This window comes from Triticum dicoccoides, chromosome 4A, assembly GCF_002162155.2.
Source record: "Triticum dicoccoides isolate Atlit2015 ecotype Zavitan chromosome 4A, WEW_v2.0, whole genome shotgun sequence".
Taxonomy (NCBI): domain Eukaryota; kingdom Viridiplantae; phylum Streptophyta; class Magnoliopsida; order Poales; family Poaceae; genus Triticum; species Triticum dicoccoides.
The window spans coordinates 342,606,213-342,624,698 of record NC_041386.1 but is presented as its reverse complement, the minus strand read 5'-3'; the positions used below and the strand labels follow the sequence as shown (position 1 = coordinate 342,624,698).

The 18,486-nt window shown below is 42.6% G+C and overlaps 1 protein-coding gene across 1 annotated transcript; it reads right to left on the bottom strand.

The window, feature by feature from the left end:
- Nucleotides 1-9,317: 9,317 nt before the first annotated feature.
- Nucleotides 9,318-11,356, bottom strand: LOC119288899. Its single transcript, XM_037568393.1, has 3 exons — nucleotides 11,073-11,356; nucleotides 10,772-10,941; nucleotides 9,318-9,736 (listed from the first exon to the last, which is right to left on the bottom strand). Exons 1-3 carry the CDS (start codon nucleotides 11,169-11,171, stop codon nucleotides 9,685-9,687), a joined length of 321 nt encoding a protein of 106 aa, XP_037424290.1. The 5' UTR covers nucleotides 11,172-11,356; the 3' UTR covers nucleotides 9,318-9,684.
- Between the last annotated feature and the right edge of the window lie 7,130 nt (nucleotides 11,357-18,486).

Sequence of the window (18,486 nt, the reverse complement as noted above, 5' to 3'; positions counted from 1 at the left end):
GCCCCAGCAGTGTCGCCAGCCCTCCGCATATCAGGATCGCAAACCAGTCCGGCATCGCCTCCGCCATTAGAGCCTAACCCGAGCTTTTGTAAGTAGTAATGGAGGAAGAAGGAGGAGGAGAAGTGAGGCCAGGTGTGAGGAAGAAGGGAGGGGCACCCCGGCCGTTTTATAGCTCGAGCTGGGTGTACGGTGGGCGAAGTCCACCAACGCCGCTCGTCGCCGATCGCCGGTGTTCGGAGACGAATCCATGAGCGGTGCCGACAGCGCGCTGGCCCGCGAGGTGAGTGCACGCTGCACCGGCAGCTAGCACGCCGCGCACTACCGCGGTACGGCCTAGATACCCTACGCGCTAGGCGTCGCCGGTGGAGAAAGCGTGGGAAAGCGCGCGGGAGAGAGGAAGAAGAGAGAACCAGAGGGAGAAGAGAGGCTGACAGTGGGCCCCGGGTCCACCTGTCGGCCAGAGAGAGCACTCTGCTCTCGGGTACGACCAGCGTATATTTAAATTTAGAAGTTATTCTAAATTTATATCCAGCGTAGAAATCTCACGTTTTTGTCCTGAACCGTAGATTTTTCCATGCAGCACCAGTATTCACACTGTGGTTTTTCACCACTTATTGCCCTCTCACTGTAGCCACATTTTTATTGCGTATAGTTTTTCTTAAAACAACTTTGAACAAATCTCGAGGACGAGATTTTTCTTAAGGGGGGGTGGTGTTGTGACACCCCAAAAAAAATTTTGGCCTTGTTTTATTAAATTAAAATTTTTGCCAGGAATTAAAACTTTGATTTTTTGGACTCCCTTTTGATTTTTTGAAACATTTCCTTTCTTATTATCATGGAGTTGTTCCCTAAAGTGAAAACCTTTCAAATATGTTATTGGACTTGTTTAACCTCTCAAGAAAAACTTTTCTTTTATCAGTATAACTAATTACATAATTAATTTGCTTGATCTTTATTTTCTTGAAAAATGGTTTTTAAGGTTACATGGCCATATTTGAACTACAACCATTTGATAAATTCACTTAAAATTCCAACCAAAATTTGTAGTTGTCATGTGATATTTTTAAATCACTTTCATACAAAAATATCTTTTATTCATGAGATATTTTGAGCTCTGCATCAATTTTTCTTCTCTGGTCCAGAGTGCAATTTTGCACTACAACCCATTTAAATATTTCTTTCTGGCCTCCACCAAAATTATGGGATGTTGGTAGTAGCATATGATTCAACTTTATGCAAAAACCCAGTGATGTTATTTGAAAAATTTGAGTGAATCAACCTCATTTTCATTCTGGTCCAGCCTTGTGATTTCTACTACAACCCTATTTATTTTTGTTCCAGTGACCTTGTGCCTTCTCCTACTTGTAGTCAACCCTACAGGACCCCTAAGTCCAGGAGCATGCACCCATTTGAATATTTTTGGTTCATGAAATAATGCCATTTATCTCCTGTCCAGAATTGCAGTTTTGCAAAACTTGCACTAACAAGTTTGTGCTTTTCACAAACTAACCTCACCACCCTCTTATTCATCTAAAGAGACCCCACTCTGGAACTTTTGGCCACTCCAAGAAATGCCTAGGTGCCTGTGGCATTTTGTCAAACACCTAGAGTGCATGAACAGCTTTGACATGAATTTTGTCATTGCACTGTGAACTTGCACCTCTGATCAAACTAACCTGTCCACTAAGCCTCTAGATGACTTTAACCTAGGTATGTTAAACCCCAACCTCACCCGAGACCTCTAGCATGCCCTGGCATTTTGTCGAGCACATTCCGTGCCTGCTCTGGGCGTGAGCAGAGCACGCGTTTTGCACGTGCTGCACCCGAGCCGCCGCGTCGAGCCCCTAGGTTTGGCCCGATCTGCAGAGCCGCGCCACGCGCTCCCCTTCTCATCGCAACGCGCCAAGAGCCCCTAGCCACGGCTTCGGCAAGCCAGGAGCTAGCCGCCACGGCCGCCGACATCCCCTGCTCAGTTCAACGCCGCCCAAGCCTATCCCGCTCGCCACCTGGCCCCTGGAACAGCGCGAGCTCATCCACAAGCGTGTCCACTAGCGCTCGTCGCCGCCACGATGCCCTAGCTACAGAATGGCGGTCGCCGGCGACCTTATCCGCGGCCACCGTCGGAACCGACCCCGATCGCCTATTTAAGGAGCCCCGAGCTCGTCTCCGCATGCAGGCAGTCCCAAGCCATCTGCCTAGGACCCCATTGGCAGCCAATCGACCCGGGGAGGTCTCCTTCCCCATCTCCGGCAACCGCAGCCGCCGCCACTGCCCCGGCCATTCCGGCGCTACCAGAGCCTTTTCCCCTCCGTTCTCTTCACCAGGAGCTCTCTCTTCCTCCCGTGAACCCATCCCCCTACTCGATTTTGATCGGGAACCACCGTAGCCCCAAACTCACTTCGCCTGACGGCCACCGTCCGCTGCGGAGCTCGCCGCCCGCAGCTCCGTCCACGCCAGAGACCAAAGTGACCACCAGAGTGACCGCCTCGGCCCCCTAAGCCTGCGGGTGACCTCTGCTTCTCAAACGGCGCCGCCGTTCGCGGGCGAGCGTCGCCGGAGTTCCGCCCCCTCTCGGGCAGAGGAAGAGGAGGGAAGGTCGACTAGTCAAACCTGACCAGTGGGCCAGGCGGGCCCACTGTCAGTGACACACGCTCGGTCCACGCTGGATAAGTGGAGGCGCGTTTCCAGAATACGCCTTCGACGTGTACGTATATTCGAAACATTTTTCTTTTTCTGTTTTAATTTTAAATAACAGATTTTGACCAAAACTTTGACTGAGCTTAACTTTTTAAATTCAACTCCAAATGAGTTGATTCTTTTTCCTACATCCCTCAAATTCTGTCTAGTTTATTTTGAGATTTATTTGAAAATTTTCCAAACAACTTTTTTGTTCTGTTTTTGAAATATGTGTTATTTGCATATTTTTGAGAATAGGATTTTGGAAGAGAAGAAAGCTTTCAAAAGATTTGGAGTGCACCCTGCCCTTCCACACCATGAAGGCAAGCATTCTGAACCCCGGCATAATATTTTTGGTGTGTTAGTTGACTCGTTTATAACACCATCTCATTTCGGAGAACTCGTTTTTTTATGTGGCGATGTGATCATTTGCATGAAGGCATATTAGTGATTTCCTTGCTGTTGGAAATGAATATACTTGTGATGGTAATCAACCTCATGTGCCTTGCATGCATGCCGGAAAGGAATCCGGGAAAGCCTCTGCCTTGGGTAGGAGTGAGCTTGTCGCCGGTCCCCGTCGGGACGGTTATGTCCGGTATGGCATAGTAAGGTATAATGGGTGGTGATTTCGTCGGTTGAAATATATTTGATATACATGTCATGCAGGGAACTTATAAGCCTCCAGAGTCGGCCGTAGATCGAGTCTTGTTCCAGTAAACCCCATATTTGCCTCGTACTACCACTCGTCCCTACCACAGGTAGGGTACGGTTCAATAAGTCGTCAACCCCTTTATCAGCACACACCGTACAGAGAGGCCATGGTGGAAGATGTCGGTTGTAGCTGGTAGGCATGCCACCTGGTCAGGGGGCATGGGTGTTTCCGGTTGGGACCGAGAGGGGAGGCCACCCCTTAGAGCGCGCGATATAAATTTGATCCCATGCTACGCGAGGTTGTAGCCTCCCCACTTAGAGTTTTGCTTAACAAGTGTCGTGGGTGATTCCAGACACCGATGAGTTAAGCTGGTGTGTGCAAGTTGGGCGTGTTTTCAACTAAAAGGCCGTAGACGGAATTAGTCCCGATGGACTAAAGGAATCCGTTACTCATGGGTAAAGAGTACACCCTCTGCAGAGGTTAAACCTATTCGAATAGCCGTGTCCATGGTTAAGGATTACAGTCTGGGATGGGTCAAGGGTTGGTCTTAGTGTCGGTCTTCGGAGGAGAAAATTGATAAAACCAGAACTTGGATTGTGACTTGTGAAGATTATGGTTATTATTATTTTGGACTAATCCATTATATCATTGAGTATCCCTGGGACGGTTCTACCTCCTGGATATTCATTGTGATTATTTGTTTTATAAGCCCTTTATGTGGTGTCGCTGAGACGCCCGACTGTGGCATTGCTTGTTATTTATTTATTTATTTTATAAGCCCTTCATGTGGTGTCACTGAAACGCCCGACTGTGGCATTGCTTGTTATTTATTTATTTTATAAGCCCTTTATGTGGTGTCGCTGAGACGCCCGACTGTGGAATTGCTTGTTATTTATTTACTTTATAAGCCCTTTAGGTGGTGTTGTTCAGACGCCCGACTGCGGCATTTTATTCCCCACTCCGTTATTGCTTATTCATGTTGCATAGAAACAACCTGCTTGCATGCATAAAAGATGTTTTATTTATGACTGACGATGTGATCATAGAATTTTTCAGTGCATGATTATCAATTATATTATCCCAGTGTTCATAATGTTTGCGAGTACATTCAAAGTACTCACTGGCTTGTCCCTGGCTATTGTCTTGGCCAGATTTCTGCTTGGAGAGGAGCGTTGCGGTGACAGCCCCGGAAACTAAGCAACGGTGATAGCAGCCTCACGAAGATAGGAGTTGATGTGGTCAGCTGTTCCTGTGGGAAATGGAGTCTCATAGACACTGACGACACACATACCGCTTCCGCCATAGACCACTAGAAACCCAATTGTTGTACTCACAGGCCAGAATGGTCTTGTACTACATATTTTGTATTTTTGGTTGGAATTTCTGTATCAAGTTGGTGCCTCATCAGCTAACAGTAATCCTTAGGCTGGTGAGCACGACGGCCATTTTCTGGAAATCAATGTCTGGAAAAATCAGGTCGTGACAATAATTGGCAGTTCTATGCCTCTACTTTAGCTACTCTGTGTTCATATCCTTCTTTTGGACTGGAAACCTCTATTTCTATCATTCTATTAGGTAACAAATGATGCAACCGAATAAAAATAGTAGTGGTTATTGACGACATCTTACTTAAGTTGTACCTTATAAGCTGATTAAGTTATAGTGGGCTATGGAGTTATATTGTTCATCCAGACAGCAAATATCTTCACATATTTTGTTATAATAGTTTTCACCATCGAGACACCTGCATTTATAGTTGACATTAGCTAATCCATATAACTAAAAATAACTTTTATAGCTTTCATTATATTTTTTCATATGAAGATATCTGGTGTTTCACACTTTCATAACACATGAAGTACTACGACGTTACAAAGAACATTAGAGCAGATGTTAAATCAATTTCTTCTCAAATTCAGAATGAGGATTGGGTGGTGGATGCATACCAGTAGCAAGATTTTTAAGCTGGGGATTTCTCTGAGAAATGTGGTGATCTGGAGTTTCGTAAGATCTCTCATCTACACTATTGCACTTCATGGTTAAAAGAGAAAAACTTTGAAAGAATAGATATTGGTTCATACCTTCAAGCATGAGGCAGCCTTCTAAAGATTGAGTGTCTATTTGATGTTTGACTGAAAATGAATTGGACATCAGTCAAGTCTTTCAATCAATAATAGAACGACACTTGTATGTATTTGTGTGTCCCTTTTTAGTGTATCTCCACTGTATGCATGTCAACGGTAAAAGGCCAATCCTAATCGGGTTGGAACTGGACCATCAACGTACCCTCTCTGATCCACAGCCTACTGTTCCATCAACGTACCCTCTCTAGGTCTGGGATCAACGTACAATCCACTTACAGCATTGGGAAGAAAATTATAGTGATAATTAGACTGCCATTACAGTTTGTCGGTAACTTGCAGTCTACTTATAGTGATATCTTGAGAGTTAAAGTCTATATACACAAAACTTAGTCAAATTAGCACTGGAACTTCTAAAATTATTGTGTGATTATTAATGATATTATGACCAGAACTTGTCAGAATCTCAAAGACAAAGCTGAACCAAGTCACAAGTCATGAGTTTGCAGCCCCAAGTCATGAGTTGTTATGTATGTATGTATGTCGGTTGGGCTAGACACACTTGCATTCATGACAAGCAGGTGAAAAACCTTGAAATTACAGTAAGAAAACCATGCAAGTATAGTACCTCATGTCATCTACGGATTATAGAGACACAGCTGAACCAACATACACACTGACTCTTCTATAGATGACTACACACTGAACCAACATACACACTGCCCTATCCACAGTGAGAAAAAAGAAGTTCAACATCTCTCTCAAGCAAAAAAGCCTTCTCCACCATTGTTAATTCATAGTCTGTAAAAAGGGATCAAATAAGAAATTAGAATCAATTCTGAATTTCCATCATCCTAATCTGCAAGTGAAATTCAGACAGCTCATAGAAAGCTGGATCTAGGAAAGCAAACGAAGAAAGAAAAACCAATGCTTTTGAATGGTTACAGGGAAGAACAACTGCAACAAGGCAGAATAATATAAAGAAAATATATATATAAGAAATGAGATATAAAAAAGAAATGGTAAAGATAAACACCAAACAAGAAGGCAAAAATTAAAGTACTTACATGGAGGAAATGAGAAATAAAAAGAAAGGGCAAAGACAAACACAAACAAAGAACCATGGAGTTAGAAATCCTTCAATTCCAATTGGGGCAAAGACAAACGCCAAAGTCACGACTACTAATTGGGGGAGAACCATGCAAGATCATACAAGAGATGATCCACAGGGTGGAAATCCTTCAATTCCAATGTCTTTGCTCATGCATCGTGAATTTCTTTGAGATCTAGAACATGTAAAATTACAAGAAAGAAAATTAGAGATCACAAATTCTTTCCATTTGACAGAGTGTATTGCACAGAGCACTCTAGTTAAAATCAAGGAAACTGGTATGTTTTGTTTCAAAAGCACCAGGGCAAAAGAAACTAAAATTTACAGTAGCAACAAAAAATACTGAAATTACTATTATCAAGACAAGCACATGTGCACAACAAGGTTTCTGACACAAAGATAGATTCAGTATATATTGACAGCGTGAATAGATGCAACACTACCTAACATAGACATTGTGATTTACAGTCTAATGACCATTGTAATTTTACTGAAATTACACTGTATTTACATGTAATTGCACTGACTGTAAATAATGTAAATATTCTAGTAAAAATGCACTGTGATTACCCATGGAAATTACACTATAACAACACTGTAAATTATAGAAAAATTGCACTGTAATTACAGTAACATAGTAGTGGGATTTACAGTGTACTTACCATGAAAATTACACTGCAATTACAAGTACACTGTAAGAACACTATGATTACTCTGTAATTTCAGAGGAAATTACATTGTAACTAAAATGAAATTACAATCTTGGAGCTGCTGTAAACTTAGATGCAACACTACAGAAAACATAGAAAAAAAGGGTTATAAGATTGATACAAATACTACCCAACAAAGACAAACCACAAAGAAAAAGGTTCTAGAATGCTTGGAGACCCAACATAGGCACCCCCCCACCACCACCACCAAAAAGTACTTTAATTGCATTGAAAATTTCATTGTAATCTAGTGTAATTAACCTAAAAATACACTGAAAATAGCACTATAATAATCGTAAATTACATTGTAATTGCGGTGGCTGTAAACTAAAAATCACAGAAGTTACAGCAAAAATTGCATTGTGGTTAACTCTGGAAATTGCAGTGTCACTACTCTGTGATTTGAGTGGAAATTCCACTGAAATTGAACAGTTATTGATGTAACTTAGATGCAACTACTACCTACAAACACACACCCCTGCATCTAACAGCAAAAAAGGCCAGCAGAATCCAATGCCCAGGTTAGCAGAAACAAAACCAACAGGGGAATCGGATCCATCGCTACATCCATGCTACTACCACTGTAACTGCAAAAAAGTCGCCAGGAAAATCCACCTCTACGACTAACATACACCTACATCTAAATCAAATACAAGGGGAATCAAATCAAACCAAAAGACCTAGACGAAATTCAAGGGGGAAAGGGAGAAGACCAGGATAACCAACTGAAATCACCCGACACTGGAACGGAAATCAAGCTGAAGAGGAGGAGGAGGAGATCGGAATCACCATGGATGACGAGGAAATCGCCAAGAATCGGCTCCCTTTCTCAGCTTCAACTCTCGCCAGGAAATGCGAAAGGACAAGAATCAAAATAAAAAAAGATAAAGAGAGAGCCAGGGCCCAAGGGATGGGCAGTAACGGGCTAGCTGGGAAACAAAAGCGCACCCAGTAATAGAGAGAAAAAAAATCACAAGGAAAAGCCAGCTCCCAGCGCGGATCTAAGCATGAGATCAAACGGCCAAAAATTTGAATGAAAACCAATTGTAAATCACTCGACTGTAAATTAGCAAAACCGTTTTTTTATCTGGACAATTTACAACAAAAGTCTCCCGTTTAACTACTTACGAAATTACAACAGAAATCAAAATTTCTGATTCAAGTCATAAGTCTATGCAATAATATATAAGAGAATGGACACTATATGAGAATCACTTTCAGCTTTCTTCCTGGTTGATTAGAGCGTTTTCAACAAGACTCTTAAGAACAATCAGCAAAAAGTTGCTCTGAAAGGGGCAAATCAGGATTAACCATGTGCTTCATCTATCATATAGGGAGAAACAAGACATTTTGTAGCACATAAAGAAAAAACATACACGAGCAAGTACATACCAAAATAGTGCGTTCATGTACTTCATCTACTATAACATGAGTAACATCACTTAAGTCTTTGTTTCCCTGAAAAGTGTGAAGTGTGTAAGAAAGAATTCTCAACAACTATTAAGAAATCATAGAAAGGCAAATTAACAAAATATAAAGAAAAAATTAGTGTTATTTTGTACGTAGCTGAAACTTAAAGCCTCAAATATAGGATCCACACAGCCCAAATGAAAAACAAAACTATATAAGTAGAACATGTTATCATGTTAGTTTGGCACATAGTTAGGCATATTACGAGTAAGTTTCAGATATTGTCCTAGGCACGGTTAGGCATGCCCCCGAAATGGTTATCTGTACTCAAAAATGGAGTATTAACATATTGTGAATTGCATTAACTCTTTCATACACGCAAGTAGCATGCAACAACTCAAATTTTGCAAACATTTTGCAAACAGATGACCAGCCATGTTCTTTACCTAATTTGGAGAGTTAGTTCCTTCTATGAGGACACTTGAGTCCACATCAATTAACTTGAGTTCATTAACATGTTTACATACACTTGTAGATGGTGCCCCACAAATAACCGAGAAAAATACATGTTTTATATTGTAGTAAAAAGAAGCATACATTTTATAATCAGCAAGAACTTTATATGGTTAATTACAGCCTCCTACAGATAATACAAGTGATTTAAGTGAATCCATACATCGGTGATTTGATTGGAGCCACGTAAGAATACCTGCTTGGTGACAAGCAAGAAGAACAAATATGTTTTTTTCAGTACATCAGCGGACACTGAATTATGTTCCGAAGAAAACCCTGCAATACAAGCGAGGGAAGAACAAAATAATCACTGTCGTTCTCTCTATCAGGCAAGATAAACATGTCATCAAGGACAATAGAGATGAAGAAGTCACATTTACATGCTGCATAATGTCCTTTTACCATAGAAGTCCATCATGCCAATATGTAGCCTGTCTAGGCACGTCGGTTGGATGACAGTCAACAACACACCCGTATCAAGTTTATCATCTGTCATCCCACCCGTGTACTCCTCCAATATCGCTTCATCTGTTATCCAAGAAAATTGCCGTCACAATGCACAAATAGAACACTTGCCTTTATCCTGGAAGGAAACAGAAAAATGTATAAGTATGTTACACACAGGTATGGTTCATTAATATATAGTAACCAACGCTAACATCTTGCACTCGATTTGGTGACACGATTTGTAAGTTAGTGTATTTATATTTCTTTCTTTTCTTCCACTTTCTGTAAAATATAACACTAGGATACCAATTCAACATAGTTGATATATCTACGGCTGAAATGGTCTGTGAAACCTCCTTCTTTATAACTATACTTCATTATATAAAGTAGGAACATGTCAGTTGGGTTAAAAACTAAGTAATTTGTTTACGGCTTTCTCCTGAACTGTTAACAGACAGTGAATTCGTGAAGAAATAGAAAACTGAAAGAATCATTATTCTCCTGAACTGTTAACGCCTAAATGGTTCAAACAGTTTAGACATTTTTACCAAGCATGAAAAGACCCTAAACCCAAGATCCCAATTGATAGCAAAACAACCTCCCAATAGATAGATGTATCGGCCAGTATAATAACTGAAAAGCAAAGAGAAGAAATCATCACCATGCCGGCTAGGTAAGAACCGCATATAACCTGGTAAGAAATCAAGTACCTTCAGCATTTTTATCACCAGAACATCACCCAAGTGCTTCCATCGATCATACCAAGGCAAATAGGGTGCCCACAACGGCAGAACGTGGCTAGCACACACATGAGGTTGACACCAAAGAGATATACACAAACTCTCGCCACAGCCTAGTGCGTGGTCAGGTGTTGATATTACTAACCTTGCTCCTCTCAATTGTTCCAATATAAGAAGAAGCAATATAATCCCCTCCACAAATATCCCAATATATTACTTCACCCGGACCAAATCATGGCAATGCATAATAGCACAACGTTCTATGCTTCTTAAAAGTTAAATCCCTTTTATATGTTCCAAATTCATAGAGGAATTTCTAGCGGAGTCCATCTCAGCGAGATCTGCCAAGGCCGTATGGGGCAAGATAAGCCATACAGGCTTGACCATAGTTGCACGGGAGTAGGGAATATGTCGAGGGCACGGCGGCGTACCTGTCTTGTTGGCACGGCCGTGGGTGGAGACGGCGGCCATCGCGTGGCTCCCCAGGAAGATGACCTTCTTTCGCCACAATACCATCACCGTGCATGGGCTCCAGCATCCTCACGGCGGCACCCAGCCTCGATGACCCCCTCTTGCTCTTCCTTCCGCCATCATGGTGATGTTGTTCGTGGAGGGCATCGGGTGGCGGTGTAACAGCAGGGAAGCGGCGGCGAGTGAGAACCATAGCTAGGTTAGGGGAAGAAATTGGAGGGGCGTGGCCAGGCAAGGAACGCGATGGAGGCAATCTTGTACCTTGGCTCGGCGGCGATCCCATGGCGGCGAGATTGTATGTTGGAGGCGATGAAGGGGATTGAGGGGAGCGGAGAGGAACCAGATGCAGGGCACGGCCATGCGCCGCTTCTCACTGCCCGCAACGCGACCACACCCTGCCTTGTCTTGGGGTTCCGCAGCAACGGCGGCAGCGGCCCAGAAGTCGGAGGTCTCCGATCTTGACAGAGGCGGCAGATGGGAGCGGAGGGAACAGGATGGTGGCGGAGGAGGAAGCCCCGGGGTTAGGATCTGCCACGTCACAGGGATGGATCGGTCGCGGCGGGGGCGAAAGGGTGGATCGCGAGTGCATAGGGCTGGTTGGCGGTGGAGAATGATCTGCTGTGGGCACGAGAGATCGATCGTAGGGTTTTTTTGGCACCATTTTTTTCGCAGGAGGGTAGCGAGTTAACGGAGGTGGGAGGATTACGAAAATAAAACAGAGGTGGGAGGATGACGAAAAAAACCAGTGAAAATAAACCGCGTAGACTATTCACCAACTGCTCCATTAGGAGTAGAGATGCAAAAAACAGCAACTGGCACTTGACACTATGTCAATAGGTTAGTGCCAAAAAATGATATAAAATGATTATAAAACATCCAAGATTGATAATATAACAACATGGAACAATGAAAATTTATAGATATGTTGAAGGCGTATCACTTACTCAAATATGGCAAAACTTTTCCTTGCCATGTTCAAAAATAATTCTCAATTAATTCCTTTCCTATTTTGTCCTTGATGGCAGTTTGTGAAGCAAGTGCCATTTACCTTTTCCCAATTGACCCCAAACTTTTTGGAAACCTTTTCATGTCCAAAATTGCCTCATGCAAAGAATCAACTTCATTTGCCTAGTAAATATTCCTGAACAATTTTTCAAAGTTTCTGTCAGATAGAAGCCATTGTGAAGGAAGTACTAACTAGATTTATCAAAATGAGTTGAAATTTTGCACACTCCTTCATGTCTCATATAATCACATTCCTCCAATTTTTAGCTCCATCAAATCATCCATGTGAGCACAACTTCAAATATTTGTTTCTGTCCAAATTTTCAGTTTGTGAAGCAAGTATATTTTATATGGCTCCATTATTGCTAAAAAAAATTCCAGGACCTTCTCCTATCCATATAACCTATCTCCACAAGATTTGGGCTCATTCTATTCAGCAATTTTCCCTCGGGATTTTCCCAAGTTTCTATCCAGAGAGGTGTTGTATGAAGGAAATACCATTTTGGCTTGCCCAAATGGCATGAAATTTTTATGGCACTCTCATATGCCCAAATTACTCATCTACACCAAATTTCTCTTAAGACAATCATTTATGTGAGTGCCACTTCCTCATTTCCAAATCTGGTCAGTAGAGCAATTTCTACAGCAAGTGTTATCTAAACTCCTCTTCTTGAGATGAAACCTTGCCATCTTAATCACCTTAGTGTGTGATCAAACCCAGTCAAAGCTCATCCTTCGTCTCCAAGTATCTGCTCCACAATAAACTCCAAACACCTTGCTATTCCTTTGTATTCTTAATATCTGTGATCACACCAGGGATCACTATGCTTGTTTCTCTCCTCCTTGGCATCACCCTCTGCACACCTCGTCTCCCAGACAAGGTTTGGCCGATCAAAGCATGGGTAAGCATCGTGTGCACGTGGTGACCGCCGCCCTAGCATGCATTAAACGCACTATGTCAAGACCTCGGCGTTGTGCTCGTCCGTTCCCTTGCCGTCTCACCTCCTAGCCATGTCCAGCAGCTTCCTCGTGATTGACTGTGTCCCCCTGTGCTCTTGCCCCCTCTGTTAACTTCCTCATCGGCGCTCACCACTGCGCGCCCGTGGGTGAGCAGTATCTGACATGCTTTACTGACGCTTGGCCGCTTCTTCCCTGTGCCCCTCGACACCTTTTGCCCCATGAAGGTTGTCTGCTCCTCTTCATTGCTACCTCACCCTCCGCGTGATGCATCTGTCCATCACCGGAGCTGGCTAGCGCGCCCTTGGCGGCACCCGAGTCCATGACCCTCGCCCCGGCTATTTATAGCTACTCCCCTCACCTCTGGAGCAATCCATCACCCTCACCACACTCCACTAGCTCTCCTCAGCCACTCTATTGAGCCCGAGATGCTCTCTGAAGGAAATATGCCCTAGAGGCAATAATAAAGTTGTTATTTATATTTCCTTACATCATGATAAATATTTATTATTCATGATAGAATTGTATTACCCAGAAACTTAGTACGTGTGTGAGTACATATACAAACAGAGTGTCCCTAGTATGCCTCTACTTGACTAGCTCGTTAATCAAAGATGGTTAAGTTTCTTGACCATAGACATGTGTTGTCATTTGATGAACGGGATCACATCATTAGAGAATGATGTGATGGACAAGACCCATCCGTTAGCTTAGCATAATGATCGTTTAGTTTTATTGCTATTGGTTCCTTCATGACTTATACATATTCCTCTGACTATGAGATTATGCAACTCCCAAATACCAGTGGAACACCTTGTGTGCTATAAAATGTCACAACATAACTGGGTGATTATAAAGATGATCTACAGGTGTCCCCAAAGGTGTTTGTTGAGTTGGCTTAGATCGAGATTAGGATTTGTCACTCCGAGTATCAGAGAGTATCTCTGGGCCCTCTCGGTAATACTCATCACTATAAGCCTTGCAAGCAGTGTGACTAATGAGTTACTTACGATATGATGCATTACGAAACGAGTAAAGAGACTTACCAGTAACGAGATTGAACTATGTACGATGATACCGACGATCGAATCTCGGGCAAGTAACATGCCGATGACAAAGGGAATGACGTATGTTGTTATGCGGTTTGACCGATAAAGATCTTCATAGAATATGTAGGAGACAATATAAGTATCCAGGTTCCACTATTGGTTATTGACTGGAGATGTATCTCAGTCATGTATACATAGTTCTCAAACCCGTAGGGTTCGCACGCTTAACGTTCGATGATGATTTGTATTATGAGTTATCTGTTTTGGTGACCGAAGTTTGTTTGGAGTCTTGGATGAGATCACAGAGATGACGACGAGTCTCAAAATAGTCGAGAGGTAAAGATTCATATATTGGAAGGTTATATTCGGACATCGGAATGGTTCCCAGCGATTCGGATGTTTTATTGGGGTACCGAGGGGTTATTGGGCCTTATTGGGCCTTAGTGGAGAGAGAGGAGGGCCGCACGGGAGATGGCACATTGCCCCTTGCCCAATCTGAATTGGACAAGGGGTGGGAGCACGGCCCCCCTTTCCCTTTCCCGCTCCTCTCCTTCCTATTCCCTCCGGTGGAGAAAGGAAAAGGGGGGGGGGGGGGCGAATCCTACTTGGACTAGGAGTCCAAGTAGGACTCCCGCCTTGGCGCACCCCTCCAAGGCCGCTGGCCTCCTCCTCCCCTCCTTTATATACGGGGGCGGGGGGCACCCCAAGGCACACCAAGAAATCTCTTAGCCATGTGCGGTGCCCCCCTCCACAGTTTACTCCTCCGGTCATATTGTCATAGTGCTTAGGCAAAGCCCTGTGCAGATCACATCACCATCACTGTCACCATGCCGTTGTTCTGTCGGAACTCTCCCTCGACCCTCTATTAGATCAAGAGCTCGAGGGACGTCATCGAGTTGAACGTGTGTAGAACACGGAGGTGCCGTACGTTTGGTACTTGGATCGGTTAGATCGGGAAGACGTTCGACTACATCAACTGCGTTAACATAATGCTTCCACTTTCGGTCTATGAGGGTGCGTGGACACACTCTCCCTGTCTCATTGCTATGCATCTCCTAGATAGATCTTGCATGATCGTAGGAATTTTTTTGAAATTGCATGCCACGTTACCCAACAGTGGTATCAAAGCCAGGTCTATGCGTAGATTATATGCACGAGTAGAACACAAAGAGTTGTGGGCAATAATAGTCATACTACTTACCACCAACGTCTTACTTTGATTCGGTGGTATTGTTGGATGAAGCGGCCCAAACCGACATTACATAACCGCTTTCACGAGACTCGTTCTACCGACGTGCTTTGCACACAGGTGGCTAGCGGGTGTCTGTTTCTCCAACTTTAGTTGAATCGAGTTTGACTACGGAAGGTCCTTATTTATGGTTAAAATAGCACATTTTATGAAAAATAATTGTGGTTTTTGATGCATAGGTAATAACGGTTCTTGCTAGAAGCCCGTAGTAGCCACATAAAACTTGCAACAACAAAGTAGAGGACGTCTAACTTGTTTTTGCAGGGCATGTTGTGATGTGGTATGGTCAAGACGTGATGAGATATAAATTGTTGTATGAGATGATCATGTTTTGTAACAGTAATCGGCAACTGGCAGGAGCCATATGGTTGTCGCTATATTGTATGAAATGCAATCTCCATGTAATTGCTTTACTTTATCACTAAGCGGTAGCGATAGTCATAGACGCAATAGTTGGCGAGACGACAACGACGCTACAATGGAGATCAAGGTGTCGCCGGTGACGATGGAGATCATGATGGTGCTTTGAAGATGGAGATCAAAGGCACAAGATGATGATGGCCATATCATGTCACATATTTTGATTGCATGTGATGTTTATCTTTTATGCATCTTATTTTTCTTAGTACGGTGGTAGCATTATAAGATGATCCCTCACTAAATTTCAAGGTACAAGTGTTCTCCCTGAGTATGCACCGTTGCTACAGTTCATCGTGCCGAGACACTACGTGATGATCAGGTGTGATAAGCTCTACGTTCACATACAACGGGTGCAAGCCAGTTTTGCATGTGCAGAATACTCGGGTTAAACTTGGCGAGCCTAACATATGCAGATATGGCCTCGAAACACTGAGACCGAAAGGTCGAACGTGAATAATATAGTAGATATGATCAACATAGAGATGTTCACCATTGAAAACTACTCCATCTCACGTGATGATCGACATGGTTTAGTTGGTATGGATCACGTGATCATTTAGATGACTAGAGGAATGTTTATCTAAGTGGGAGTTCTTTAGTAATATGATTAACTGAACTTTAATTTATCATGAACTTAGTACCTTATAGTTTTTGCATATCTATGTTGTTCTAGATCAATGGCCCATGCTACCGTTACTTGAATTTTAATGTGTTCTAGAGATAGCTAAGTTGAAAGATGATGGTAGCAACTACACGGACTGGGTCCGTAACTTGAGGATTATCCTCATTGCTGCACAGAAGAATTACGTCCTGGAAGCAACACTAGGTGCAAGACCAGCTGTAGGAGCAACTCCAGATGTTATGAACGTCTGGCAGAGCAAAGCTGATGACTACTCGATAGTTCAGTGTGCCATGCTTTATGGCTTAGCATCGGGACTTCATAGACATTTTGAACATCATGGAGCATATGACATGTTACAGGAGTTGAAGTTAATATTTCAAGCAAATGCCCGAGTTGAGAGATATGAAGTCTCCAACGAGTTCTACAACTGCAAAATGGAGGAGAGTAGTTCTGTCAGTGAACACATACTCAGAATGTCTGGGTACCATAACCACTTGTCTCAGCTGGGAGTTAATCTTCCTGATGATAGTGTCATTGATAGAGTTCTTCAATCACTGCCACCAAGCTATAAAGGCTTTGTGATGAACTATAATATGCAAGGGATGGAAAAGACAATTCCCGAGCTCTTCGTGATGCTAAAGGCCGCGGAGGTAGAAATCAAGAAGGAGCATCAAGTGTTGACGGTTAACAAGACCACTAGTTTCAAGAAAAAGGGCAAAGGGAAGAAGGGGAACTTCAAGAAGAACATCAAGCCAGTTGCTGCTCAAGGGAAGAAGCCGAAGTTTGGACCTAAGCCTAAAACTGAGTGCTTCTACTACAAAGGGACTGGTCACTGGAAGCGGAACTGCCCCAAGTATTTGGCGCATAAGGGTGGCAAAGTGAAAGGTATATTTGATAGACATGTTATTGATGTGTACCTTACTCATGCTCATAGTAGCGCCTGTGTATTTGATATTGGTTTTGTTGCTCATATTTGCAACTCGAAACATGGGCTATGGATTAAACGAAGATTGGTTAAGGACGAGGTGACGATGCACGTGGGAAATAGTTCCAAAGTCGATGTGATCGCCGTCGGCACGCTACCTCTACATCTACCATCGGGATTAGTTTTAGACCTAAATAATAGTTACTTGGTGCCAGCGTTGAGCAAGAACATTGTATCTGGATCTTGTTTGATGCAAGACGGTTATTCATTTAAATCAGAAAATAATGGTTGTTCTATTTATATGAGTAATATCTTTTATGGTCATGCACCCTTGATGAGTGGTCTGTTTTTGTTGAGTCTCGATTGTAGTGATACACATGTTCATAATATTGAAGCCAAAAGATGCAAAGTTAATAATGATAGTGCAACTTATTTGTGGTACTACCGCTTAGGTCATATTGGTGTAAAGCACATGAAGAAACTCCATGCTGATTGGCTTTTGGGATCACTTGATTATGAATCATTTGATGCTTGCAAACCATGCCTCATGGAAAAGATGACTAAGACTCCGTTCTCCGGAACAATGGAGTGAGCAACTGACTTATTGGAAATAATACGTACTGATGTATGCGGTTCGATGAGTGTTGAGGCTCGCAGGTATCGTTATTTTCTAACGTTCACAAATGATTTGAGAAGATATGAGTATATCTACTTAATGAAACATAAGTCTGAAATATTTGAAAAGTTCAAAGAATTTCAGAGTGAAGTGGAAAATCATCGTAACAAGAAAATAAAGTTTCTATGATCTGATCGTGGAGGTAAATATTTGAGTTATGAGTTTAGTCTTCATTTGAAACAATGTGGAATAGTTTCACAACTCACGCCACCTGGAACACCACAATGTAATGGTGTCTCCGAACGTCGTAACCGTACTTTATTAGATATGGTGCGGTCTATGATGTCTCTTACCGATTTACCGTTATGCTTTAGAGACGGCTGCATTCACGTTAAATAGGGCACCATCTAAATCCGTTGAGATGACACTATATGAACTGTGGTTTGGCAAGAAACCTAAAATGTCATTTCTTAAAGTTTGGGGTTCTGATGCTTATGTGAAAAAGCTTAAACCTGATAAGCTTGAACCCAAATCGGAGAAATGTGTCTTCATAGGATACCCAAAGGAGATTGTTGGGTACACCTTCTATCACAGATCCAAAGGCAAGATATTCATTGGTAAGAATGGATCCTTTCTAGAGAAAGAGTTATACTCAAAAGAAGTGAGTGGGAGGAAAGTAGAACTTGATGAGGTAATTGTACCTTATCCCCAATTGGAAAGTAGTTCATCACAGAAATTAGTTCCAGTGATCCCTACACCAATTAGTGAGGAAGCTAATGATGATGATCATGAAATTTCAGATCAAGTTACTACCGAACCTCGTAGGTCAACT